Source organism: Brassica napus, chromosome C8 (assembly GCF_020379485.1).
Source record: "Brassica napus cultivar Da-Ae chromosome C8, Da-Ae, whole genome shotgun sequence".
Classification (NCBI taxonomy): Eukaryota; Viridiplantae; Streptophyta; class Magnoliopsida; order Brassicales; family Brassicaceae; genus Brassica; species Brassica napus.
The window spans coordinates 4,532,342-4,559,760 of NC_063451.1; the positions used below are offsets into that span (position 1 = coordinate 4,532,342).

The window sequence follows — 27,419 nt, forward strand, 5'->3', positions numbered from 1 at the left end:
GCCAGTAAAAAATAGCTTTGATCTGTTGTAAAGTCCTCAGCACCCCCGCATGTCCTCCTATCATCGAATCATGATATTCTTGTAGAATCAAGGGAATCTGAGCTGACTCTGAAGGAATAACCAACTTCATCTTGTAAAACAACCTCCCATGCGCCACCGAAAACCCTTGTTTAACCTGTTCTCCGGAAGCCAACTTCTGAATCACCTTTTGTATCTCCACATTCTCATCAATCTCCCGGTACAAATCCTGAAGTTGCAACGACACAGGCATAGTTAGAGCCAGTAGTGTTAACCCATTGTCCTTAACCGCTTCATGATCAATTCGCGATAACCCATCAGCCACTTTGTTCTCACTGCCCACCTTGTATTCAATATCAAATTCATATCCCAATATCCTTGTCAGCCACCGCTGATAATCCAACGTAATCTCACGTTGTTCTAACAAATACTTCAAACTCTGTTGATCCGTCCGCACCACAAACCGACGACCAAGCAGATAATGCCTTCACTTTTGAATAGACAGAACAATAGCCATCAACTCTCGTTCGTATATTGGCTTTAATTTTTCTCTAGCAGTTAACCCTCGACTAAAATACGCAATCGGATGTCGACCTTGCATCAATACTGCTCCTAAGCCAAATCCGGATGCATCAGATTCAATAATAAACAACTGATCAAAATCCGGAAGAGCCAACACAGGAGCTCTGACCATCGCATCCTTCAGATGCAAGAAAGCCTCCCCCGATGATGTACTCCATAGAAACTGCTCCTTTTTCAACAATTCAGTCAGAGGTCGTGCAATCTCTCCATAAGCTTTCACAAACTTCCTGTAATAACCCGTGAGACCCAAAGAACCTCTTAATTCCTTCACTGTTCTTGGAACTGGCCATTTCTGAACCGCTTCAATCTTATGGTGATCAGTCGCAACTCCGTCTTTACTAATCACATGCTCAAGATACTCCACTTTATTCTGAGCAAAAGAACACTTCTTTCGATTCGCGAAAAGCTTCTGCTCCACAAATACTTCCAACACCATTCTCACATGTTGTACATGCTCCTCCAGATTACGACTGTAGATTAAGATATCGTCGAAGAAAACCAAAACGAACTTCCTCAAAAACTTGCGAAAGACGTCATTCATCAAAGCTTGAAACGTCGCCGGTGCATTTGTGAGCCCAAATGGCATCACCAAGAACTCAAAATGACCGTCGTGAGTCCTGAAAGCAGTCTTCTCAATGTCCTCCTGCTGCATCCTGATCTGATGATAACCTGACCGCAGGTCGAGCTTAGTAAAAATTGAAGCGCCATGTAACTCATCAAGTAACTGATCAATCATAGGGATAGGATACTTATCTTGCACCGTCGCTCTATTCAAGGCCCTGTAATCAACACAAAAACGGTGCGAGTTGTCCTTTTTCTTGACCAATAGCACCGGACTTGAATACGGGCTATGGCTAGGACGTATCAGTCCTTCAGCAAGCATTTCTTGGACTAAGGTTTCCATTACCTCCTTGTGGGCGTGAGGATATCTATACGGTCTCACGCTGACTGGTTTAGCGTTGTCCTTCAGCACAATGGAATGCTCTCTGCCTCTTACTGGTGGTAAACCTTTTGGTTTCTGAAACACCTCTTCAAACTTCAATAACTCTGCTGCCATCAGCTCCGGTATTACTTCAACCTCACTGCACTTGCCCTCCATTTGTCTTAACACCCTCTCAGACGCACTAGATTGAGAGACCGTTCCTGTGAACAATTTCTTCACCGAGAGCGTTAGACTATGCAACTCTGGATCACCAGTAATAGTAACTGGCTTCCCTTGATAAAAGAAAGACCAGATATTGTTTTCCCAATCAACCGTAGTTGTAAAATAACGTCCACACTCCCAAGTTCCAACACAATGAAGTCAGCAGTAAAAGTCATGGTGGACAATGTCACTGGAACATTTCTGCAAACCCCCATACCTTGTACCGAAATACCCGTGCCCAACAACACATTCAGATTTGGATTTTGCTGCGCGCTCAACTTAATTCTTTCTACCGTGGATGGAGAAATAAAGTTGTGGGTAGCACCACTATCCAGCATCACCACCACATTATTCTTCTGCACAGATCCCACTAGCTTAGTTGTTGTAGGTGATGAAATCCCCAAAAAAGAATTAAGAGATAACGCCATCAAAGACGACTCAACTGTATCCTCTACCTCGACCAAAGATTGATCCATAATCTCCATCTCAATTCCATTCACTACCGTCAGCACTTGTAAGTATTTGTTAGGACACCAGTGTTGTCGAGACCACTTTTCATCACACGTAAAACAGAGTCCCAACCTCTTTTTTTCTGCGATCTGACTCTCCGTCAATCGCAACTGAGGTCTCTGTGTGTTGTTTCCTGTGGCTTTCTCCTGAAGCACACCTCCTTTATTTTGCTGTGGCTTCTGTTGCCCTTCTGAACTAGTCGTTGGAGCAACGTATGGTTTAGTAAATAGTTGTCGCGAACTGGATTTCGTCTCATAACTCTTTTCGCGACAAACCATCTTATACAACGAGCTATCCTCCATTTGATATGCTATAGCAATCATCTCCGGAAGGTCCACCGGTTTACTCATATTAACCACCTCACGCATCGCTGGCTTTAACCCATTCATAAAGATCCCTTCACGCTGAGAATCAGTCAATCCCGTAGCTTGTGTTGATAGGTCCTCAAACTGATGAATATAATGAGCCACTGTTCCCGTCTGCTTTACTGCAAAGAAAGGTTGACTCGGATCACGGAGCTTCTCACGACTGAAACGAGCAATCAGCCTTTCTTTAAAATCCGTCCAGCTCCTAAATTCACTTCTCTGAGCTTCACTGTTGAACCAGCTCAACACATCCCCTGCCAATATCACAGACACAATCTCCAGCCTTCTTCTCTCATCATAACCTCCAATACGAAAATATCTCTCTGCTAAAGCTAGCCATCCATAAGTATTATCACCCGAAAATGATGGAAGTTCTACACGTTTCAACAAACCATCGCGCTTCTCCGTCAATGAGTTCCGTTCAATACCTTCCTCCGATCTAGACGTACGACCCGTTTCCCAGTTCGATTGATGTACCGGATGATTAGGATGCCGATACGGTTGTGGACTCGGCTCAGATACCTCCACAGCTTTCGAATCTTTCTTCTCAATCAGCTCACACAACTTCGAAAAGTTCGAATCCATCTTCGATTGCAACTCCTCATAGTGATCTTGCGATTTCCTCTCCAGATCTTCGATCTTCGACATTGATTTCTCCCCCAATGCTCGAATCGCCGCTCGAAACTCGCTATTCGTCTCCTTTTGCGACGAAGTATGATCGCGCAACGTCTTTGAGAGCAACTCCATCGTCACCGGTTCGTCTTCTCCCTGGCTACGCAACGCTTTCTTCATCGTATCTCTCTCCGTCGCCGTCGCGATTGTTCGGTCCAGAGCGCTCACACCGCACCAATTTGATAGGAACTGGATGTATATTTGACTATAACCGCCCAACCTCCCCTCTTGAAATCTCTAATCGAGAATCAAGCCAAAGTCAATTACAAGCAAGGCCTTAGCCAAAATCCACATAACCGTAAAGTAAGAGCTGGGTCCTCTTATATAGTGAGGCCCAGTAACAAATGAAACAACTATCTTTATTATTCTGTAACCACCACTGCCATCTCATCCGTGCAGCTCACGCCATCCTCCTCTTCTCCATTTCCCTTCTTCCTCTTCCTCACATATACCTTCGATAGCATATCAGGTTATTACGAGCTTTTGTTGGTTTGACTTCTTGTTTTGTTCTCATGACTCGTCTTTGTATCTAATGAGTCAAAGTTCTCGCTGTGAGAACTCTGTTTGCATGCAACAAAAACGACATTGGATTCTTGTAAAATGCTTTTCCATGTTTATATGTAAAAAGTGTGTGAATCACTGTGTGATTGTGTGAGTGACTATTTTTTGCTGTATATATTTAATATTTTCATATACAACGACTAAATGAAGAAGAAGCAATGAGAAGACGAGTCTTGACACTCTCAAGAGTAGCCTTCGAGCTTGGGAGAAGAATAGTGTGACGTTGTTGTTAACATCCACCAACATGAGTGTGGAAAGCTTTTTAAGTTTCTATGTTTGCACATATGCTAGACTTCCTGTCAAATGGATTTTTTTTTTTAACAACATTTCAAATGTTTATGTTGAATTTTTCTAGGATCCTTACCAAACATAATCAGATGGGAAATACATCTTCTTAAGTAGAGAGGTTTCGCTATTGATTATATGCAATGAACAACACTTCAGAGGAGCTAAAGTTTGTAAAGGAAGTAGCAAGTGCAACTAGTGTTATTATTGATCCAGTTTACAGGTACATATATATGTCAGTCTTTTTAGTTACTTCATTGTTTCTAGTAATTTTAAAAGTCATGACTAGCATCATAACATATAGGAAGCTTGACATTTGGGTTTTCTAGTGTTTGGGAAAGCTGCCTCCAGTTTAATAAATGAATCTGAGATGCCCAAGGATCCGAAAAGATGGGAGAGAAAGAAGATATTGCTCATACACACTGGTGGGCATCTTTGGTTGTATGATAAGGTTTGATCAAATGTCTTCTCTGATGGGTAATTGGTACCGGATGGATGTTCAAGAACAACAAAAGGACCCATATGTGAATCAAGATTGTACTACTAAGATTTACTTACGTCAATCTTATCGTTTCTGTATCTTCTTCTACCCAAAATAATAACACATTATTCTGATGGGGCCAATGAAACTTTGTCTGAAAACACAACAATATGTTCGTAGAAAATTAACTATTTCTCTAATAGTCCATAATGTCATTATTGTTTTATTTGAAAGCAGCGTTTTTGTAATTATTCATTTTCTCTTGTACCTATCGTTGTGTCAAAACTGGTGTATCGTCCGTATATGAAACATCAGTTACCAAAAAAATGAAATAAATTTCTAATAGTTTGCCACCAAGTAGCTTTCTGATGGGTACACCGAGTTCAGGTAAGAACAAAGTAACCAGTTGGAACTAGAGAAACGTCAGATCAATTAATTGTAGAAAGAAATAAAATAAACAGACATTAATATGAAATCAAACCACGTGCTGACCCATCAATATTATTTCCAAAATTAGTAAAAATAGTTAAGGTTTCAAAAAGCATCACCTCCCATAAAGCGCAGGTCTGATTTCAATGAAAATGAAAGAGTAGTATAAAAAAAAAACCTATTATCGCCCCAATGTGAGAACCAAAATTCGATTTCCGTTTAAATAAGGAAAGTAAGAGAACCCAATTTCCTAGAAGTCTCGAATATCTGCTAATACCACACACCAAACAATCGGAACACGAAATAAAGACAAGAAAAGATAGTAAATTGAAAAGAGAGTAAAGTAGGTCTTATTCCGAATTCGCGTTTGAGCGTTATAACAAGGTAAGAGCCTGGGCTACGAGAGCTGTCGGCGAGATTACTAGTTCTAAAACCCTAAAGCTGCTAAACCTAATTGAGCCGCAGCTCGAATAACAAAAATGGAAAATTGCCTAAATTGCTCTAAGTTTGCTGTCCAAAAAGTTCCCTCTTGTGCCTCTCGCCTAGGACTCCTTATATAATCCTCCAAAGTCGGTTTTAGCTTTTTCCCTTCTGCCCTTAAGCCGTCATAGCTCAAAAATGGAGATTTTCCGATTTTCCCGATCTTCGTGATTATCTTTGGAAACTTCACATTTATCCGCGGAAACTTGACATTTATCTTCCCTTACGAACCAAGCATAAACCGTCATAAGGCTTATGGGTTTTCGGTTAAAAAATCGTAAGTGGGCTTTGAGCTGAGTTTTAGGTCTCTTTGGGCCGTCTTCGACTCGAAACGTTTATTACGGTTTCTTCGATAAAAATAAACTTCCCGCGGTTTTTATCGTAAAGTTTGACTGATGACTTCGAGTGATGAGAAACAAAGAATTGTTTAGCCATGGCCTACGAGAGATAGCATTAAAGAGTATACGAGAATGCATGGATTCGTGTCGTATCAGAGTTTTGGGAGAGCTCGGTCGCTACGTAGCGACCAAGCTTGGCTTGTGCGTGGTCCGATGGCCATACTTGAGCTTGTCTGTGGCCGATTTGGATATGTGTCTGTTGCCTTCAGACAATCGGTATTTAGTGGTTCGATTGAGATTGGAACAAAATTTTACCGCAAGGCTCTTTGTAAAGATTCTTTTTACGAAGAGTAACTTTCGTAAAAATGTTCATGCTGATTTTTACGGAGATTTGGATGTTAACTTCGTCGTGACCGTTTTTGACCCCAACAGTTAGCCCCCCAGCCCGTTAGAATCGTGGATCGTTGATGAGATTCTAGCGTGCGGTTAGGCGAGTTAGGCAAGATAGGCATGTTGGACGAAGTTCGTATCCGAAGATTCGTAGACAAACATTGACGAAGAAAAAATTATGCATATAAAGAAAAGTTTTTTTATTGGGGTTGCGCCTTATGAAGGCTGCCTACGTACCCTTGTCGAAGGGATCAAGCCTTTCATTGTTCGTCTTGGAGTTAAGATGCTTATGACCTGTTTTCCAGTGAGACCTTTTACGGTCTGGTTATGTTGATGTTGATGGCATTTTGTAGTGGACCCTTGTCGGCCTCGAGATTAGCCTTGAAGGCTGTTTGCTTTGGCCGAGTGTGGCCGTATTTACGTTTTCTGGACTGAGCCATGCGGTTTCGAATCCCTGCCGCTTTGCGGATTTTTACTGAATTGAAGACTTTTTTTTTAGAGCAAGTTTGTATTCGTGCGAATGTAGAGGGAAGAATACGAGTTGTCATCTCGTATCTAACTCTTTCGTTGGATCGTCGTATTCGCTGCTCGTTCTACATGGCATTGTTCGAAGAATTTGATTTTTCAAATATTTCCGAGAGAGTTAGAATACTGACGAAGGGACATGATTTAAGATCTCGTTATCACTTTTGGATATCATGCCTTGAGATGTTAGAGACCAGTGCGCTGGATTTAGGGCAAGACCTAGGTTTACACCTGTTTTTAGAGGGTGCGATGACTAATTCGACTTACGTATCCCGTTTCAGTTTCATCCTGATTCCCTACCGATTTAAAGTCAGTGATATGTTCTCGGCTTATACGACTTGTATGGTTGGAACCGAGCATCTCTCCAAGGACAATTTTTAACCCTCCTGGAAGTGCTGACCAAAAATTTTTGGTTTCTTTTATAGCGCTATTATCCTTGTGTCGGATGTACGAGAGTCATCTCTACGAGATGGCTAAGTATGTTTAGGACTTTAAGAGTTTGTTGTGATCAGCAACAAACTTAATGGTAAAAATTACCGTTTTGAGTCTTCGCGAAGGATATGTTTTGAGAAGATGTTAGTGCGTATGACTGTCTGGTCTTCCAAGAAGGTGTTTTTATCGAGGAAGAAAATTTCGTCGAAGAACGAATCTTCAGGCGTCTGCGACGTCTCGCGATGCTGAAGATTTGTTATTCTTTCGTACGCCGCGTTTCGTGCTTGAAATGCTCACGGGCTTGAAGGTGTTATGCGGTATTGCAAGGGTTTAGTCTTAACCCTGCGTTTGAGAAACATTTTGGTTTGTCCACGGATGTTCGCAGCCAAAATTGTAGTTCCTGTTAGGACCAAGGGGTAGCGTAAATTTTTCCCCGGAAAGAGGCATCCTCCTATAATGTGCTTTGTGAGGTGTTGGCCTTCCGAGATTTCTTTCGTGTATATTTGAGGATGTTTCGTATAGCTATAGGAGCTCTGTTACGAGTTTTCCTTGCATGCCGCATTTTACGAGTAAAACACAGCGGGCTTAAAGTGAATCGTAGCATATGGAACTTGGTCGATTTTTGACAAGTTCAACCTTTCCGTTAATTGTTTGGTTGTTAGGACTGAGTTTTGTTATGACGAATTTACCGTATGATTCCCATTTCTGGGTCATACGATAATTGTTTGTGTAATCGTTACTTGGCGTCAAGATAAATTGCGGATTACCGTTTAGCCGTCAAGTTATTGGAGCGGTGGTCGCTCAGTTGTTTTGGCTTTGCATGAACGATGTGCTCAGATTTATAGCCAAAGACGTTGTTGGTAAAGGATTAAACCATGGCACTTTCGTGTTAACACCAAAGCAGTGTTAGTTTACGATTTTTCCTTAAAGGGATGCCGAATTCTGGTTCGAACTTTACGGGAAGGCGTAGTTAGCCGAGGGCAAAAGGGCGTTTGTCGAGATTGATATGCCAAGTAAGTCGGAGTTTTCATGTTTTATGATGGCCCATGGGTGTAGAAAACGATCTTTGCTTTAGGTTTCAGTTATACGACGAATATTTCGTATAATGTTTCCTTTGGTCGTATGAAAATTGTTTCCTTTTTATCCGAGGGAGACGAAGCCTAAGAGTCTCGACCCAGAACCCGTGCAGAGTCAGTTTCGAGGTTATTTCCTGCTTGGATATATCCGAGGGAAGTGAAACGTAGAATTCAGCGCTCTACGATGATAGTAAATCGGATATGTCAAAGTAGCGATGTTTTTGCAGACTTTTCGGGACGCGTTTCTGCTTTGATTTTGATCTTTGGTGAGATTTCCTTGGAATCACTCTAGGTTCAACGGAAACTGAAAGCAATGCTGGTGGTTGAAGATTTTCTCGTATAATTTTTGACTTTTATACGAAACTCGTTTAAGTCGAAAGGGTCTTCCAGACTTTGGCTAATCGTCGAGTTTTAGTTTGATATTGGTACAAGTTTTCTAAACGCATGATCGCGATAAGAGGTGATGGATAGTCCTCGAGATTATGTTCGTGATGTTTTAGATATATTGTTGGCGTTTAGACAAATCTTAGATCGTCGTTTGCCTATTGGGACGATTTTATTGAGACATATGATTGCCTAAGTGTTTTCTGCCTATCACTGCGAGAATTTACTTTGTCAAAAGTATTTTTTTTATGCCGAGGCAAAAAAATTTTTGAAGTAAGGGAGTATGCGAGTATAGTATACGTACCTACTCCCTCCTTTTTTTGGTGGTTTTCACGTTGACAACTTGGAATATGTCGGTTTAAAAGAAAGTTGCTAGGAACGAATCGATTTTAAGACGATGTGCGTGTCTCTAGTTCTTTTTTATTTGGGAAGCGAGCTAAGTATGCTTGGCAATCGTTTCTCGTTTTTGCGTGAGTTTAGATCGGTTAGCAAGATCTACCAGAACAATTAAAGAGCAATAGGAAAAATTGTCTATGACTTAGTTCACTAGACTATCCACCTAAGTTTTAAGTTCCCTAAAATTCTATGGCAGTCTCAAAAGCATTTTATTGCTTAGTACCTTCCTACGAACATTCTGAGTTTGATCTTGAAACAAGTCGGACATACCTTAGTGTTCTCAGAGATGCAGTTTTGTCTCTTCTCAGTTTTGCTTGCTTATTTCCCCTTCCTCTTCTCGTGTATGTTCGTCATTTTCGATATTGGTGTTCATCCTTTGAAACTTGACATTTATCTTCCGAACTTGACTGTTATCTTCTCCTTAGATACAACGTCAATTTTTATAAAAATGTTCAACGTAATCGTATAGTTGAGGCGGCTAAGGTGTTAAGTTAATTGTTGCCGTTTTATACGATTAATTTGAATCCATGCGAGAAAACAAGTCTTTGCGGTTTTTTATCATAAAGTTTCAATGGTAACTCCAATCGAGACGACACAAGAGACGTTTCGATCGAGATTCGAAGGAGAACGCAAAGATGGAGGTAAGGGCGAGTAGGAGCAAGCCAAGGAGTTTAGACGAGTCTTACTTGTTTTCGTCGTAAAATCTCAACGGAAGTTCTGATTGAGACGAAACCAAAAGCGTTTCGATGAGGATTCAAAAGAGAATGCCAAGGAGGACCTTTTTGAGGCCTGACAGGTCGCTACGTAGCGAGTTGGAGGTCTGACGGGTCGCTTTGTAGCGAGTAGGAGCAAGCCAAGAAGTTTAGACGAGTCTAACTTGTTTTCGTCGTAAAATCTCAACGGAAATTCCAATTGAGACGAAACAAAAAGCGTTTCGATCGGGATTCAAAAGAGAATGCAAAGAGGATCTTTTTGAGGCCTGACAGGTCGCTATGTAGCGAGTTGGAGGTCTGACATGTCGCTATGTAGCGAGTAGGAGCAAGCCAAGAAGTTTAGACAATTATAACTTGTTTTCGCCGTAAAATCTCAACGGAAATTCCAATTGAGACGAAAAGAAAAGCATTTCGATCGGGATTCAAAAGAGAATGCAAAGGAGGATCTTTTTGAGGCCTAACAGGTCACTATGTAGCGAGTTGGAGGTCTGACAGGTCGCTATGTAGCGAGTAGGAGCAAGCCAAGAAGTTTAGACGAGTCTAACTTGTTTTCGTCGTAAAATCTCAACGGAAATTCCAATTGAGACGAAGCGAAAAGCATTTCGATCAGAATTCAAAAGAGAATGCAAAGGAGGACCTTTTCGAGGCCTGACAGGTTGCTACGTAGCGAGTTGGAGGTCTGATAGGTCGCTATGTAGCGAGTGGAGAGCTCGGTCGCTACATAGCGACCGAGTTTGGCTTGAGCTCGGTCCCTACGTAGCGACCGAGTTTGGCTTGAGCTCGGTGGCTACGTAGCGACCGAGCCGTGTGCGTGCTCGGTCGCTATGTAGCGACCGAGCTTGGCTAGAGCTCGTTCGCTACGTAGCGACCGAGCTGTGTAATCGATTTGCTGCGCTTCCTTTTTCCGCGATTAACCTTAGGGGTTTTCTGCGGTTTTTGGGAGAACAAGTTTTACTTTTCCGAAAAGTTTTCAGAAAATGTGTTTTCGTAAAACCCTTACGCATTGAGACTTCTTTAGCTCGGTAATGAGCCAAATTACGGGGTTTGAAAAAATTTATTGTTTCCATTTATGTTTAGACAGAGAAATCGCGAGCTCGTTTCGTAGCACTTCCTGTGGCGAAAAGTCGCGGCTAGGTTTTCGATTTTTTTTAGGCACAGTGGCGTTTGCGTAAGCGTTGGCCATAGGCGTAGTGGCGGCTTGGGTTGTTTTACCAGTGTTGTTGCGAACTAAGATTTTTTCTTTCGTATTTCCAGACATTGTTTTGATCAAGTGTTTTGTGGCTGAGAGTTAGATTGATCCGTATCCCCCTCCTTCCAGCGCCAACCAATCGGAACACGAAATAAAGACGAGAAAAGATAATAAATCGAAAAGAGAGCAAAGTAGGTCTTATTCTGAATTCGCGTTTGAGCGTTACAACAAGGTAAGAGCCTGGGCTACGAGAGCTGTCGGCGAGATTCCTAGTTCTAAAACCCTAAAGCTGCTAAACTTAATTGAGTCACAGCTCGAATAACAAAAATGGAAAATTGCCTAAACTGCTCTAAGTGCTAAGTTTGTAGTCCAAAAAGTTATCTCTTGTGCCTCTCGCCTATGACTCCTTATATACTCCTCCAAAGTCGGTTTTAACTTTTTTCCTTCTGCCCTTAAGCCGTCATAGCTCAAAAATGGAGATATTCTGATTTTCCCGATCTTCGTGATTATCTTTGGAAACTTCACATTTATCCGGGGAAACTTCACATTTATCTTACCTTACGAACCAAGCATAAACCGTCATAAGGCTTATGGGTTTTCAGTTAAGAAATCGTAAGTGGGCTTCGCGCTGCGTTTTAGGTCTCTTTAGGTCGTCTTCGACTCGAAACATTTATTACGGTTTCTTCGATAAAAATGAACTTCCCGCGGTTTTTATCCTAAAGTTTGACTGATGACTTGGAGTGATGAGAAACAAAGAATTGTTTAGCCATGGCCTACGGGAGATAGCATTAAAGAGTAGACGAGAATGCATGGATTCGTGTCGTATCGACATTTTGGGAGAGCTCGGTCGCTACATAGCGACCGAGTTTAGCTTGAGCTCGGTCGCTACGTAGCGACCGAGCCGTAACGACCGAGCCGTGTACGTCCTCGGTCGCTACGTAGCGACTGAGCCGTGTACGTGTTCGGTCGCTACGTAGCGACCGAGCTTGGCTTGTGCGTGGTCCGATGGCTATACTTGAGCCTGTCTGTGGCCGATTTGGATACGTGTCCGTTGCCTTCGGACAATCGGTATTTAGTGGTTCGATTGAGATTGAAACAAGATTTTACCGCAAGGCTCTTTGTAAAGATTCTTTTACGAAGAGTAACTTTCGTAAAAAATATTCATGCTGATTTTTACGGAGATTTAGATGTTAACTTCGTCGTGACCGTTTTTGACTCCATATATCACCCAACATGATCTCTTCAATTCGAAAGATGAGATGTGGATTATACAAAGTGCTAGAGAAGCATGGTTTACTTCAAAATGATTAAAAAGAAATTATCAGTTCTAAAATTCTTAATCAACGTCTTAGATTATAGGTTAACACCAAAGTTGCAAGTTGCAACCATTGTAAATTATTTTTAAAATTATGAACATTTTCCCCCACCAGTTCTTATTTATCCCCTTTTACCACATTGGTAAAATAAAACTCGTATTCAATGCATCCCTCCTTTGAGCATAGCCTGATGAGTCAGTCCTACAAGTTTGATAATGAATTTAGTAGACTGTAATGGAGATTAGTAGACTGTAACTTATATTACTTACCATTTACGATGCTTTTCAAAATAAAGATCATTCTCTAACCTTAATCATAACTTACAAGGAAAAATTAAGAAGTTTAATAAAAAAAATTTAAAAATAATTCAACAAAGTATTCATTTGAATATCTTTCCCATAGACAAATAAATAAATCAACTAGATAAGCAAATCAAAATTGAAACACAGACATAAATATGAAATCAAACCACGTGATGACCCCTCTTTACATTCCCATGCATTTCTTGACCTTGGTCATGACCTGGTGACATGATTTTGCTGTCCATGACTGATATCGTGTTTTTTTGTCTTTCTTTCGTGTGAGTTGAGATGGGATGACGAATCCAATGACTGAAAATAAAATGTGGTAACCAAAAGCCTAGTGGCAATTTTTTTAAGGTTGGTGTATACCCACATTAAAATGAGTTCGATTCTCTATGTGAATTAAATTATCATCATTTAGCTAGTCTGGATTTGGACTTCGATCCAAGTGGTTTACATGGTGGATCGTAACAAATGATCAATATCCCCAGACATTAGTTGGAAGATATTCCAAACTTTGTAGGACTAAGTGCGTTACTCCCGAGGCCGACCGGATAAGTTGATAGGGTTTATTAAAAAAAAAGTGAACTTGCAAAATATATTGAAATTAAAGTCCAGTACAAGGAAAATTTACAAGTTTGATAATGAAAAGGTAGAAATTGATGATGATTTACAAGGATAAATTTACATTAATCAATCTCTCAAAGTAGTTTTTTCACTTTTCGTCTCAAAGCTCTATTTGATAAATGGTCATAATGTGGTTAATTGTTTTTTTACAACGAATGTGGTTAATTTAAATGACAAGTTTTCAAATAAGAAACTAGATCTTGACCCGCACAACCGTGCGGATTATTATTTTATTTATACACACATAATTATTTGTTTTACATGATTAATTATAATATTTACCATATTACTAATTGTTTAATATAATATTTTAAAACACAACAATTTTATAGTTCACATGCAATAATTTAATTTATTTATTTTTAATTTTTCGTATTTTAAATCATGTGATACAAAATTCTAAATTGAAAAGTTTTACTAGTGAAAGATCAAAAATGTATTGAAAAATATTATATTAAATTCATATCGCAGATTAATACAAAATTGTACATGTGTTTACTTATAATTAGCAAATTAGTTAGATATTTTAAAAGTTCGTTTTAGTTAAAATGAAATATAAATTTAATTTTAAAATAAACACGACATTAACTAAATATTTAAGGGAGATGTATTCAACTGAGAGTTTTAGGTGATTTGTATTAAAATGATAAATCCACTGTTATTGAAACATGAATTTTAAAAACTCATTTAAAATCCACTGTTATTGAATTTGACATTTCTTAAAGTACTATGAAATCCACTGTTATTGAAAATATTTTAAGTTGTGGATTTTTAAAGTTTTCAGGTGATTTTAGGGTGTTTGGGTAGGATTTCTTAGTTAAAAAAATTAAAATCCAAATCCCATAGTTTTAGGTGATATTCAAGAGTAGTTTAACAAAAATTACTTAAATCTCTGCAACTTATTGAAATCATCTAAAACCCCATTAAAAATCAAATCACATCAAATGTTAAATTGAATACATCCCCCTAAAAGTTTTGTTTAAGTGAAATTTGAATATACATTTATGTTAAACAAACACGAAATTACTTAAATATTTAAAAGGTTTTGTTTTAATAAAAAATGATATATATATATATATATTGTAAATAAAAAGATATAAAAAGATTTTATTCAGATATAATTTTAGAGTAAATATAGGAATATCTATTTGATTTGTTTGTCTTAGAATGATTCAAATAATTTAAATATTTATACAAAAATTAATTTTAACAACTTTCTAAGGGTTGGTCCAAATTAAAAAATCACACATGAATTAAGTCATGACTTCTTTTTTAATAGAATAGATGTTTCATAATGTCGCGTTTACTTTACGGTAATAAACCTATCACTTTTGATAAGCGACATAAAAAGTAGGTCGTGTGATATTGTTTTCTCAACCCATTTGTTTTTTTTTTTTGGTAAAAAAAAACTGTTTTGGGTAAACTTTTTATAGTGACTAGACCCCACTGTAAGCGGTTCCCCAAATCCAGAAAAATTCTTTAAAATTTTTTTGGAAAATCATAGTACCACCGCGCCGACAGAAAATCAGATCTGCGAACTCTGACAATCGTCTGCGAGAAGGTGGACCACTAGGATACAAACCCTTCTCAGAACCCATTTGTTTGATTTATCACCGTTAAAATGGTACATCCATTACCATCGCATTAAAATGTGACCAGCCGATAATTCTTGGTATCTAGACCTCTTTCATACAACTTACACGTCCACGTCGAGGTGTGGACATACGAACCACGAGTAATGTCACTATATTAACGGAAAATATTGTGTATTACAAAAGCCTTTGAAAATGAACTAGATATAAAACATTAACTAGATTTTGACCCGCGCTTTCCAAGCGCGGGTTTGTTTTCGAAATTAAATATAAATTTTTGATGAATTTCTATATAAGAGTATAAGTTTAAGTACATTTATTCGAAATCTCAAATCGAATTGTATCAAACTGAAAAAAAAGAACCGAGCAGATCATATATCTTTAGAACCCAAAATTAAAATCAAACCAAAAACTGAATGGGTACCGGAATATTTAAAGTACAAATTATATATTCACAAATATTAATGATCATGATTAATAATGCATCAATACCATTTAAATGGTGAGAAGAAATTTCTTTTTAAAAATTATTGAACTCTTTTTAGTGGAGTACATATATGATTTATAAACGAATTAAGATATAAGAAATATTTTTATATCCGATCCAGATCTGTGATCGAACTGGTAAATATAGTGGTCGTATATAACCCGGACTGGTTTATGTTTTTCATGTAGCATTCTGTCAGATTTTTTTACAAACTCATATGTTTCCACAAAATTTGTATTCAATGAAAACTTATTAATTAAAATCCAATAAAACCAAAAAATTCGCTATTAATCCGTGGACCGACACCGATTAACCCGGTAAAACCATAATTTTAATACCTTTTAAACATTTCATATACTTTACAATACTACAAAAAACTGAATAAACTATTTTATTTGTCATATAAATAAATTTATTGTATTTATGTTATGCATTTTAATTTATAATTTTTGTATTGATCAATACTATTACAATTTAAATGTATATTGTTTATTTATTTTGTTTAGAAGCATACAATGGGTTTACACCTATTAATAAAATTAAAAGTAAGATTGATACAATGAGAAATTTTTAATAGATCATGAATGCAAAGAATTAAATTAATTAATGGGTATGTATAGTCTTTATCCCAAAACCCAAAATACCAAATTTTCATCAATGAGAATTAATTTTTTTTGTAATTTTAAGAACATTTTGTAAAATAGTCATTTTCATTAAAAGAAGAAAAATAATATTATAGGTATTATTTGTTAGTGTTTCAAAAGGTATTATTTGTTAACTTATATTTTTGTAGTTGTTAGTATATTTAAGAGTCATTAGATTTGGTAATCATAGTTGGATTAAATATGATTGATCTTGTTTAATATAGTATTCTCGTATAGTTTAAGAAGTCGCTACATATTCTTTTGATTTCTTTATCACAATAATCGTGATCCCACTATATTAGGGTTTTAATTTTTTTATGGTAACAGAAAAAAAAAATATGCATAGTTAGTTATCAATCACATATAGTTAGAATAATTAATTGTATAACTAAAAATATAATAACTTGTTATAGATAGGTCCAACAACCTTATATATAGGGGAAGACCAAAATATAATAAAAGGAAAAGGTCCAAACAACTTTCATAGGTAGATTTCTCAAGACTGCTTCCCTTTTAATAGAATAGATAACCATTAGTTTAAAATTTCATATTTAGGGCATATCGGCCTATAAAATAAAAGCCGACCGTTGTGATATATTTTAAGAACTAATGGAATATGAAATAAAACTGTTTTTTTTAGAGCATCTTTATCCAAGGATACTAGAGGGGTTCTTAGCGCGTGGGTCTCGCGTAGGACCCACTTTTTTTTAAGAAACCGGTTACCAAAACTACCAAATAGTAGTCGGTTTTTAAGGGTTTCTTACACTATTCGCGGGCCCCCACTGACACGTGGCGGTCCGCGATTAGTTAGTTTTTAATTTTTTTTTTCTAAATTCGAAAAAGTAAAAAAAAATAAAAGGATAATGATGCTCTTAATTAGTAAAAGCTTAAATGAGTACAAAGCTTTTGCATATAGTTCTTTCCAGTTTACAGCAAGAAACAAAAGCATTTTACACCAAACGGTACCACACAATCTACTCATATTCGCAGAAGATCGAGTTAATAAAAACAATATAAGAATATAATTTTACCCAAAAAAGAAAGAATATAATTCCCATTGGTGCAAAAAGATATATATAAACATTCCTTTTCCGAGGAAAGTGTCTAAATCATTTTTCCACCTAGTAAAAAATAGGAAAAAGAAGAATGAGATCGTGACATTAATCGATAGACTAATGGATCGACGACGACGAGCGTATGGATCATGCATGACTTGGAATTGAGAACGACTCGTTAAAGTTTCCTTCTTGCTGAGACCGTATACGAATAATGAATTGCATGCATGACGTGACCTCTTGAAGTAATTATAAACCAACTCCTTGGATCTTCGTCTCAGTGGTTCAGTGTCTCAATCGGTCGGTTCTAGATTCGCCATGCATATGTGTTACCGCACACGCGGTTGACCAAAATCCGAGCGCTTAAAGAGTTTCGACACGAGGTGTGGACCGTGTGGTGATAAAATAGTCAGGACAAACTGAACGCTATTTGCATGATTTTTCTTGCGTAGCATGAAAAATGCTCTTTGACATAATACATACTTACATAGTAACATAGTCATTGCAGGAGCATGAAAAATGCCTCTTTGACATAATACATACTTACATAGTAACATAGTCATTGCAGGAGCAAGTAGATTTTTTTTAAAAAACTGTTAAATATATGTAATCGTTTTTGACTGGACGATAAAAAGTCCAAAGAAAAAAATATGACAGAATGAGTTACTACGGATTTATAGTTAAACCAATGACCGGTCTCTTATATATTGTACATTTATACATCCATGACTTAGCCGTGCTTACGGCCTATTGAAAAAAACATTCGACTAGAACCTCCAAATTTTGTATAAAGTTTAGGGCCCCCAAATTTTGTAAAAATTTTAGGGTCCCTAATCACAAATTTTTTTTTTACATGATAGTTAATGTATTATCTTAGTTGATTCTACTTCCACTTCTGTTTAAAATAACTAATTTATGATAAGTTTTACTATATTTTATATAAATCTATAAATATTCTACTTCTAATTAACTGCAAATATCTGATCGATATTTTTCTTCTTTGTATATGTTATGAGTTAGATTTATTTTATATATTTATAGAATTTGATTAAAAATTATAATATTTTGAATATATAGTTTATTGTAATTAATTTAAACCCTATGATTTATCTTTTTAACAGCGACCAACATTTCAATCCAAAATTTGTATTTTGTTTTTATATTATGAATGAATGATTACTTTTGATCAATATTTTATTTTTTAGTTTATAAAAGTATGGTGCAGAAAATTTAGAAAATGTTTAGGTGATAAATTAATACTTTTTAGAATATATATATATATATATATATATGTTTTTTTAAAAAAATATTTTATATAGTATGACTTTAAATAGAACTATTTTAAAAAAAAAAATATCATGTAAATTTTTTTTTAACTCGTTTTAGGCCTCTAAAAATCTTTGCACGGCACTGCTTATGTGTATGGGTGGTTGCATCATGCATGACAAACAAACTAATAAACTAATGCAAAACGTTAACACTAGACGTATATTTATGAAAACGTACTAAAAGGGATGAGATAAAATTGAAAAGTAAACTAGCTGTACTATATAAAACGACAAAAATGTTATGCAAATCCACGTCAGCAGCGCATTTTCAAACAATGAAAGACTAGAATACCACAACACACGATCCGACCCATTGGGTCAGCCCAAGAAAGACCAACCATGACTTGCCACGTCATCATACTCCAACTAATTACGATGAGGGTAGTTTAGTAAATGACAAGGAGGGTTGCTCTCTGGTCGGACAAAGGAAAAAAAGAAAGAAAGGAAGAAAGTGGGATTTAAAGTGGAGCAGTAAAAGCCACACTTCCTTCGTTACTTATCTCGTTTCGTTTGGAGGTTAGAGAGAGAGAGAGAGAGAGAGAGAGAGAGAGAGAGAGAGAGTAGGGTTGGTCAAATCGTTGTATCTCCGGCGTGAGATAGTCGTTTTCCCGGTAAATCAAGTTCCTTTTCTGCTTCTTCTGTGTTCGATCTACCTATCTCGTTGGGATTTTCCACTCGATTTGGTGAATCAACTTCATTTCAAGGGTTTTGATTAGCTTATAGGTTTGTTTGTTTCGTTGATCTCTTAAAATTTTGGGATCTAGTAGCGGCTTTCGTGCTTGTACGTCTTCCAACTTGTTTTCTAGGGTTTTTTTGCTGATGATAGTTTTACTCTTGGCTTTTGCTATGTTTCGTTTCTCATATGGTTGAGAGTTTTCAAGAATAGTTTCTAAATTTAACTTCTTTGTGTGCGGATTGAATGCTAGACCTAGTAGGCTTCTGAAAGTGCTTCCTGTACTATGTTTTTTTTTGTGACTAACTGCTTGTTTTGGCTGGTGTTATCTAAGGATTCAATATGGTGAGGAAGAAGAGAACTGATGGTTCGTCTGAAGGAGGTGAAGGGTCTGGCTCCCGTGAAGCTGGTCCACACTCTGGTGGTGGTCGTGGTCGTGGTGGTTATCAGCAGCGGGGAGGAAGAGGAGGAGGAGGACAGCAGCAAGGTGGAAGAGGTTATGGACCTCAGTCTCAACAGGGAGGTCGTGGGTATGGCCAGCCACCACAGCAGTACGGTGGACCAAGAGAAGGTCAGCCACCACAGCACCAACACCAGCAACAGTACGGTGGACCAAGAGGAGGACCACCTCGAGGTGGGCACGGCGGTGGTGGCCGTGGAGGTGCGCCCTCTGCTGGACAGCCACAGAGACAATCAGTTCCCGAGCTGCATCAAGCTACCTCACCAACTTATCAAGCGGTGTCTTCTCAGCCTACACCGTCTGAGGTGAGTCCTACACGGATTCCGGATACTTCTGCTCCGGTTCAAGAATTTGAACAGCTCTCTATTGAACAAGGAGCTTCGAGTCAGGCAATCCAGCCTATTCCATCTTCCAGCAAAGCTTTTAAGTTCCCAATGAGGCCTGGGAAAGGACAGATCGGCAAGCGTTGCATGGTAAAGGCCAACCACTTCTTTGCTGAGTTGCCTGACAAAGATTTGCACCAGTACGATGTAAGTCTTGGCTCACCTGATCCCTTGGTATTTTTAAGCGATTGTGCATCTAATGCTGCTGTCTTTTTTTGGGTGCGACAGGTTACTATTACTCCAGAAGTCACATCAAGGGGTGTTAATCGTGCTGTGATGAAACAGTTGGTTGACTTGTATCGTGAGTCACACCTTGGAAGACGTCTTCCTGCATATGATGGTCGCAAAAGTCTCTACACTGCTGGACCGCTTCCATTTGTTTCCAAGGAATTCAGAATCTTGCTTCATGACGAGGAAGAAGGGGCTGGGGGACAAAGGTCAGTTCTTACATTATCATTATTATCATTACTGTTTTCCTATTATAGAATTTTTCAGAGTAAATCATGCATTTCCTGTTTCACAGACGAGAAAGGGAGTTCAAAGTTGTGATCAAGCTAGCTGCACGTGCTGATTTGCATCACCTAGGAATGTTTCTACAAGGGAAACAAGCTGATGCCCCTCAGGAGGCTCTGCAGGTTCTTGATATTGTTCTTCGTGAGCTGCCAACTTCCAAGTACGTTCACTCATCCCATGGATGCTTGCTACTCAATACTTACAGGTCTCCGCTCTTTTAGTTTTGCTAACATATTCGTGTCAGGTATACTCCTGTGGCCCGGTCATTTTATTCTCCTGATATAGGGAGAAAGCAATCATTGGGGGATGGCTTGGAGAGCTGGCGTGGATTCTACCAAAGCATTCGTCCCACACAGATGGGTTTATCACTCAACATAGGTGCGATGTTTTTCTGCGTTACCTTCATTACTTCTTCTTAAATTTGATCTCCTTGTAATGTCTCAACTCATGCATGCTGCGATCTTTCCTTTTTTTTTTTGTTTGTAGATATGTCATCGACAGCATTCATAGAGGCACTTCCTGTGACTGAATTTGTTTGCCAGTTGCTGAATAGGGATATTAGATCTCGGCCTTTATCTGATGCTGATCGTGTGAAGGTATGAGTCAATTGTTATTTCTTGATTATCATTCTATAGTCGTTACTTGTTACTAGCATCATGCATAGCTGAAGTGAAGTTTTGCACTTTTGACCTTCCTGTGTTTACTTACTTTCAGTCTTATTCTGTTAACAGATCAAAAAGGCTCTTAGAGGTGTCAAGGTTGAAGTGACCCATCGAGGAAATATGCGCCGGAAGTACCGCATTTCTGGCCTGACTGCTGTGGCCACTCGAGAACTGACGTGGGTGTTTGTTTTAGCTTTTTTGCTAATTCGTACTTCGTGAATGCTGAACCAGGAGAAGTTTATCTTTCTATTTTGGGTTATATTTTTCAGATTTCCTGTTGACGAAAGAAACACCCAGAAGTCTGTTGTTGAATACTTCTACGAAACATATGGCTTTCGCATTCAGCACACACAGCTTCCGTGCTTGCAAGTTGGGAATTCTAACAGGCCAAATTATCTACCAATGGAGGTAACTTCAAAATTCATCAACTTTTGTTTTCTCACCAATAGTTCCTATGCTAATTTGCTGCTGTTTGTACAGGTCTGCAAGATAGTTGAGGGTCAGAGATACTCAAAAAGGTTGAACGAGAGACAGATCACTGCTCTGCTGAAGGTGACTTGTCAGCGCCCCCAAGAACGAGAAAAAGATATCTTACGAGTATGTTTATTTGGCTATTTTGTTCTCATTTTCTATTGAATGTCTTGTTTCTTATTACCCCAGTATTCATATGTTGTTGAAGGCTATTGTTTATTCTAATTTGATATGTTGTTTTCGGATTGTTAGACGGTGGAGCTAAATGATTACAGTCACGATCCCTATGCTAAGGAGTTTGGCATCAAGATAAGTGCGTCTCTTGCCTCTGTTGAAGCTCGAATTCTGCCTCCTCCATGGGTATAGTAGTTGTCGCTTGGGTTATTCCATTTTTCTGTCTATATCTTTATAACTAAGTTAGAGTTGCAATATGATTTAATTGTGCTATTCTGCAGCTCAAGTATCATGAATCTGGAAGGGAAGGGACTTGTCTGCCACAAGTTGGTCAGTGGAATATGATGAATAAGGTAACTAGATGAAATAGTTATTCACCTGTCTGCCTACTGCTTGTATTTATGATTCTATAATTCTATTCTCTTGATATGATGGGTGTTTGCAGAAAATGATCAATGGCGGAACAGTGAGCAACTGGATCTGCATTAATTTCTCTAGGCAAGTGCCTGACAATATGGCACGTTCTTTCTGTCAGGAACTTGCTCAGATGTGCCACATATCTGGCATGGTAAGTTTCGTAGAGCACAACTTAGTCAGTTTATTAAACCTTTCCCAGCTTGATATCTGAACTATTTCGTACCTGCAGGCCTTTAATCCAGAACCAGTCCTCCCACCCGTTAGTGCTCGCCCTGAGCATGTGGAGAAAGTCCTGAAAACTCGATATCATGATGCCATGGCCAAGCTATCTCAAGGAAAAGAGATTGATCTCCTTATTGTCATTCTGCCAGACAATAATGGATCATTATATGGTATGAGACTTGTTCTAGTACCCTTCATCGTCTGCTTTTACATATAAACAGGCTTTCTAACCGTCATTTCCTTTGCAGGTGATCTGAAGCGCATCTGTGAGACTGAACTTGGCATTGTGTCTCAGTGCTGCCTGACTAAGCATGTCTTCAAGATGAGCAAGCAGTATATGGCTAATGTGGCTTTGAAAATTAATGTCAAAGTTGGAGGAAGGAATACAGTGCTTGTTGATGCCCTGTCAAGGCGAATTCCTCTGGTCAGTGATCGCCCTACCATAATCTTTGGTGCTGATGTAACCCATCCTCATCCTGGAGAGGATTCAAGCCCGTCTATTGCTGCTGTAAGTCTCTCTTTCAACATCTTGTTCTGTGAATGCATGCTTCATTTTTCTCCATGAACTTAGTCTGATGTGCTTACTCTGATTCACAATGATATTTGTTTTTTCAGGTTGTCGCATCCCAGGACTGGCCTGAAGTTACCAAATATGCTGGACTGGTTTGTGCTCAGGCGCACAGACAGGAGCTCATTCAGGATCTGTTCAAAGAATGGAAGGATCCTCAGAAAGGGGTGGTGACTGGTGGCATGATAAAGTATGTTTCTCAATACTGTCAACTATGCTACGAATCAGTTTTTTGCTGCTACTTGCTCCAACTAACCGATTATTGCATTTTGTTTCCTTTGTAACAGGGAGTTACTTATAGCCTTCCGTAGATCAACTGGGCATAAGCCGTTGAGGATCATATTCTATAGGTATTAAGTCATTCTTTTGGCGCACATTTTGTTATATAACTGTGTATCTCTAAAGATGTATATTTTTATGGTTATATGCCACAGGGACGGAGTTAGTGAAGGACAATTCTATCAGGTTTTGCTCTACGAGCTTGATGCCATCCGCAAGGTAAGAGTTACACATAACAGATGACGTGTATTTGTGTTTGGTGGTACTTGTCTTATGTGTAATAATGTGATTTGAATTGCAACCATTTCAGGCATGTGCCTCGCTGGAAGCAGGTTATCAGCCACCAGTGACGTTTGTGGTGGTGCAGAAGCGCCATCACACGAGGCTCTTTGCTCAGAACCATAATGATCGTAATTCAGTGGATAGAAGTGGCAACATCTTACCAGGTGAGACAAATTGGGATTGGTGTGAATCCTTTTTTTGCGTGCACATTTAATCAGCTGCATTGAACATGTTTAAAACTTTGATAAATCTCTTGTCTGTAGGAACTGTCGTGGATTCCAAAATATGTCACCCTACGGAGTTCGACTTTTACCTCTGTAGCCATGCTGGTATTCAGGTAAATCTTTGTACAGAAAAAAGAGCTCTAATTAAATCTCAAGTGATGGTGTGGCTGAGATTATATGAAATGCTTAAACAATTTTTTTTTTAACAGGGCACTTCTCGACCTGCTCATTACCACGTTCTTTGGGATGAGAACAACTTCTCTGCTGATGGACTCCAGTCTCTAACCAATAACTTATGTTACACGTAAGATTCATTAGCATCTTTTTTACATGTCGAGCTGCAGACGTTCTGTACCCATATGTACAAACCATAACATCCAAACTATTTGTTTGAATTGTGTAGGTATGCGAGATGCACTCGTTCTGTATCTATTGGTGAGTTTTTCTTTTCTCTTGCGAAGATTTGAATTGTATAGTTTTTTTATTTAGAGAATGGGAAAGATAAGCGATGAGTTGTTAATTGTTGTTGTTGGGATTTTTGTAGTGCCGCCTGCGTACTATGCGCATCTAGCAGCGTTCAGGGCTCGGTTCTACATGGAGCCAGAGACATCAGACAGTGGTTCGATGGCGAGCGGGAGCATGGCACGTGGAGGTGGTATGGGTGGTAGAAACATGCGTGGGCCTCACGTGAACGCTGCTGTGAGGCCACTCCCACCTTTGAAAGATAACGTGAAGCGAGTTATGTTCTACTGCTGATTCAGTTCAGCTCTCTATCTATCTCTTATCGCCAAATAAAATGTTTGCTATTTCCAAGACTTTCTCTTGTTGCGTCTTATCTCGTGTGGTGTGTGAACTTTTGCTAAAACTGTCATAAGTTTGTGTGTTTTGGATATATTGTGTGTTTGCTACTCTTGCTTTGAATTCTTAATATGAGATGCTTCATGGTTTTAGTTATATTTTGTAAGGGATTCATTTCTGTTTTGCAAGTTGAGCATCCGCATCATTCTATTAGCAAACATGGCACTCCATCCTGTAATCTAATCACCTTCTTGCTTGTATTGACTCTTAAGCCTTGACAAAGATTCAACGACCAAGAACTTGTTGGCCATTGTCCCTGGCTATGGTGCTAAGTACGTTGTTGTCTTCCTCTGCACCTTAACCTCCGTCATAGACAAATGGATTAGAAACCGGATCAGACCTGATCTTGGAGCTTGTGTGTCCACCACCAATGTGGAACACTTGGAGATCACTGAAGCTCGATGTATTGGCATCTCTCGATAATCATATAAAATTCATGAATCCTACAACTAATTGCTATCTTACCCATTTCATTGTTCCTAGCCACAGTTCCACCTGATTTGTGAAACAAAAAAAAAAAAATTAGAATTATATGAAGTCATTGCATGAAGTCATTGCATGAAGTCATTGCAATTGGCTATATAATTTTTTTTTTATCATAGAAAGTAATATTTGATGGAAGGTATTAAAAGGTAAGATACTCATATTTTATGTAGTCTATTAAAAGCTAAAGTTAATTTTTCAAAAAAACAAAAGGTCGAAAATAGTCCTTATAAACTAGCAAAAAAATGTATTAGATTATATAATTGGTTTAAATTTTAGATTGTAGACTTTAAAAGTATTTTATTATTAAAAATATAATATTAAAAATTAAATAAATTGTATAAAAATTTAGTTGAATAAATCTAAAGCAGCTTTTCATTTTGAATAGCATGTATATATCATACTATCAAGTTTAATTTTTTCAACTTATTTGATTTTTAACTAAAATTATATATTAAATATTTAAATTTTAAATAGCCAGAATAATAAAAACAGAAATATACTAAGATAGCACTAAAAAAATTTTGGTCACAAAAATAGATCACAAAGAGGAAAATGACCAAAATGTTTCATTAAAGAGGTAAATATACATTTATACCCCTAGGATTAACTAATCAAAACCTTAGAGTTTAGAGTTAAGGGGTGGAGATTTGATATTGAGGTTTAAAATTTTATAAAATAAAAAATAAATATTAAAACTTTGATAATAAAAATTTTAAAAATAGTTTCAAAAATTATTTTCGAATTACAAAAAGAAAATTTGAAAAAAAAAATCGAATTTTTTTTTTATATAAAAAAGCTCGAATTTGAAAACATATAATCTAAAACTATAAAAAAAAATTTTTTTTTTTAATTTTTTTTTATATATCTAGGGTATTAGTGTCAATTTACCTATTAAATGAAATATTTTGGTTATTTTCTTCTTTGTGATATATTTTTGTGACCGAAACTTGAAAATAGTCTATTCAGAAGAATTGCCCTAATACAAAAGTCGGTCAAGAATGTTAAAAAAAAAACTTCTCTCTGCGCTGCTAATTTTTTTTTTTTGAGTATCTCAGAAATGGAAATTGTTAATTCAAACATCCCTTCCGTGCGTGTAAAGTCCCCGCGTTAACTGGAACCCCAAATCTATAAAAGACTGTCGTATCTCTTTTCTTTCGCCACAATTTTCTTTTACGATTTTCTCTTTAGCCGCAAATTTTCTCAAAAGCGATTCTTTTTCGAAACCCTAAAAAGCAAAGATGCAGTCAAACGAAGAATTCGTCAAATTTCTTGGAAAAGGCGCTTACGGTTATGTTAATCTCGTCCGCTACAGTAATCCCGAAGATGGCTCTTCGTTTCTCTCCGCACTCAAGAACTCTTACCACGAAGACTACGACAGTCTCCAAACAGAGTTACGTGTTCTTCTCAAACTTAGGGGATGTCCCAGGATCGTTACATGTTTCGGTGACTCTCTTCAACAAAGGTCTCAGCAATCACGGTAACAAAGTCCACAGACTGCGACTCGAGTACGCTTCCGAAGGTAGTTTAAACGCTTTCATGGACCGTTGCCGGAGCCGTTGATTAAAGATTTCACGCGGATGATTCTCGAAGGTTTGGTCTCGATTCACGACCATGGCTATGTTCACTGCGACATCAAACCAGACAACTTACTCCTGTTCCCTTCTTCGATATCATCGTACGAGCTCAAGATTTCTGATTTTGGCAAAACGTTAGAGGTGGGAGAGGTTCCTAAATTCTGGGAAAGTGAGTTCCCATGTTACTGGAGATGGGAAGGTTTGGTACTGGAGATGTACACTGGCGTGATTCCTTGGGAAGGAGTTAATCTCGATCTTCTAGCGACTCGTCTCCGTCGTGGCAAAGCTCCCGAGATCCCAGAGAGTTTACCTTCCGTTGCAAAGGCTTTCATCGAAACTGTTTCTCAAGGAATCCTGAGAAGAGAGGAAGCGCTTATAAATTGCTGTCTCATCCGTTCTTGCCTCGTCCACAAGTTGAAGAAGAAGACAAGTAACTCGTTTCTGTTGAAGTTGTTTTAAGTTGAGAATCAGACGAACAAGTTCCAACAAGAAACCAACGACAGATGCTGTTGCTGTTTCAGACAAGAAGTTAGTTGAGTTTTTTTTTCCGACAAAGGCAACACAGCTTAAGAGAACTCTGAACAAATTCTTGAGGTTTAAGACTATGCCAATGAAGAAATTGAATAACTTCAGTTTAGTTTCTCTGTTTAGACTGTTGTTTGTGTTCACTTATCTGATTAGCATGTTGACTGTAGTATCTGTTGATTAACGTTTAGTATGTGTCCCTCTCTAGACTATATATTCCTGATTAGTATGTGTGTTTAGTATCTATGTTTAGACCGTAGTTTCCATTGATTAACGTTTAGCATCTCTGTTTAGTATATAGCATGTAGTTTCTGTTGATTAAGTTTA

At 38.0% G+C, this 27,419-nt stretch overlaps 2 protein-coding genes across 2 annotated transcripts; both read left to right on the forward strand.

Annotated features, from left to right (window-relative positions):
* The first annotated feature begins 18,749 nt into the window (after positions 1 to 18,749).
* LOC106423767 (protein argonaute 1) lies at positions 18,750 to 24,605 on the forward strand. The gene is made up of 22 exons (XM_013864527.3): positions 18,750 to 18,932; positions 19,329 to 19,984; positions 20,066 to 20,274; positions 20,361 to 20,510; positions 20,595 to 20,728; positions 20,837 to 20,946; positions 21,082 to 21,188; positions 21,282 to 21,420; positions 21,493 to 21,609; positions 21,736 to 21,843; positions 21,939 to 22,010; positions 22,103 to 22,225; positions 22,304 to 22,466; positions 22,545 to 22,804; positions 22,912 to 23,054; positions 23,152 to 23,214; positions 23,299 to 23,362; positions 23,454 to 23,589; positions 23,689 to 23,762; positions 23,859 to 23,953; positions 24,053 to 24,084; positions 24,194 to 24,605. Exons 2-22 carry the CDS (start codon positions 19,337 to 19,339, stop codon positions 24,403 to 24,405), a joined length of 3,159 nt encoding a protein of 1,052 aa, XP_013719981.2. The 5' UTR covers positions 18,750 to 18,932; positions 19,329 to 19,336; the 3' UTR covers positions 24,406 to 24,605.
* Positions 24,606 to 26,570: 1,965 nt separating this feature from the next.
* LOC106423735 (mitogen-activated protein kinase kinase kinase 1-like) lies at positions 26,571 to 27,026 on the forward strand. The gene has a single exon (XM_022708551.2). The coding sequence runs from the start codon at positions 26,571 to 26,573 to the stop codon at positions 27,024 to 27,026; it is 456 nt and encodes a 151-aa protein (XP_022564272.2).
* Positions 27,027 to 27,419: the final 393 nt, after the last annotated feature.

Coding starts and splice junctions, on each gene's coding strand:
- LOC106423767 (XM_013864527.3), top strand. CDS start 19,337: ATGGTGAGGAAGAAGAGAACTGATGGTTCGTCTGAAGGAGGTGAAGGG. Junction 22,805..22,911: donor CAAGCCCGTCTATTGCTGCT/GTAAGTCTCTCT, acceptor TTGTTTTTTCAG/GTTGTCGCATCCCAGGACTG. Junction 23,763..23,858: donor GTAGCCATGCTGGTATTCAG/GTAAATCTTTGT, acceptor TTTTTTTAACAG/GGCACTTCTCGACCTGCTCA.
- LOC106423735 (XM_022708551.2), top strand. CDS start 26,571: ATGATTCTCGAAGGTTTGGTCTCGATTCACGACCATGGCTATGTTCAC.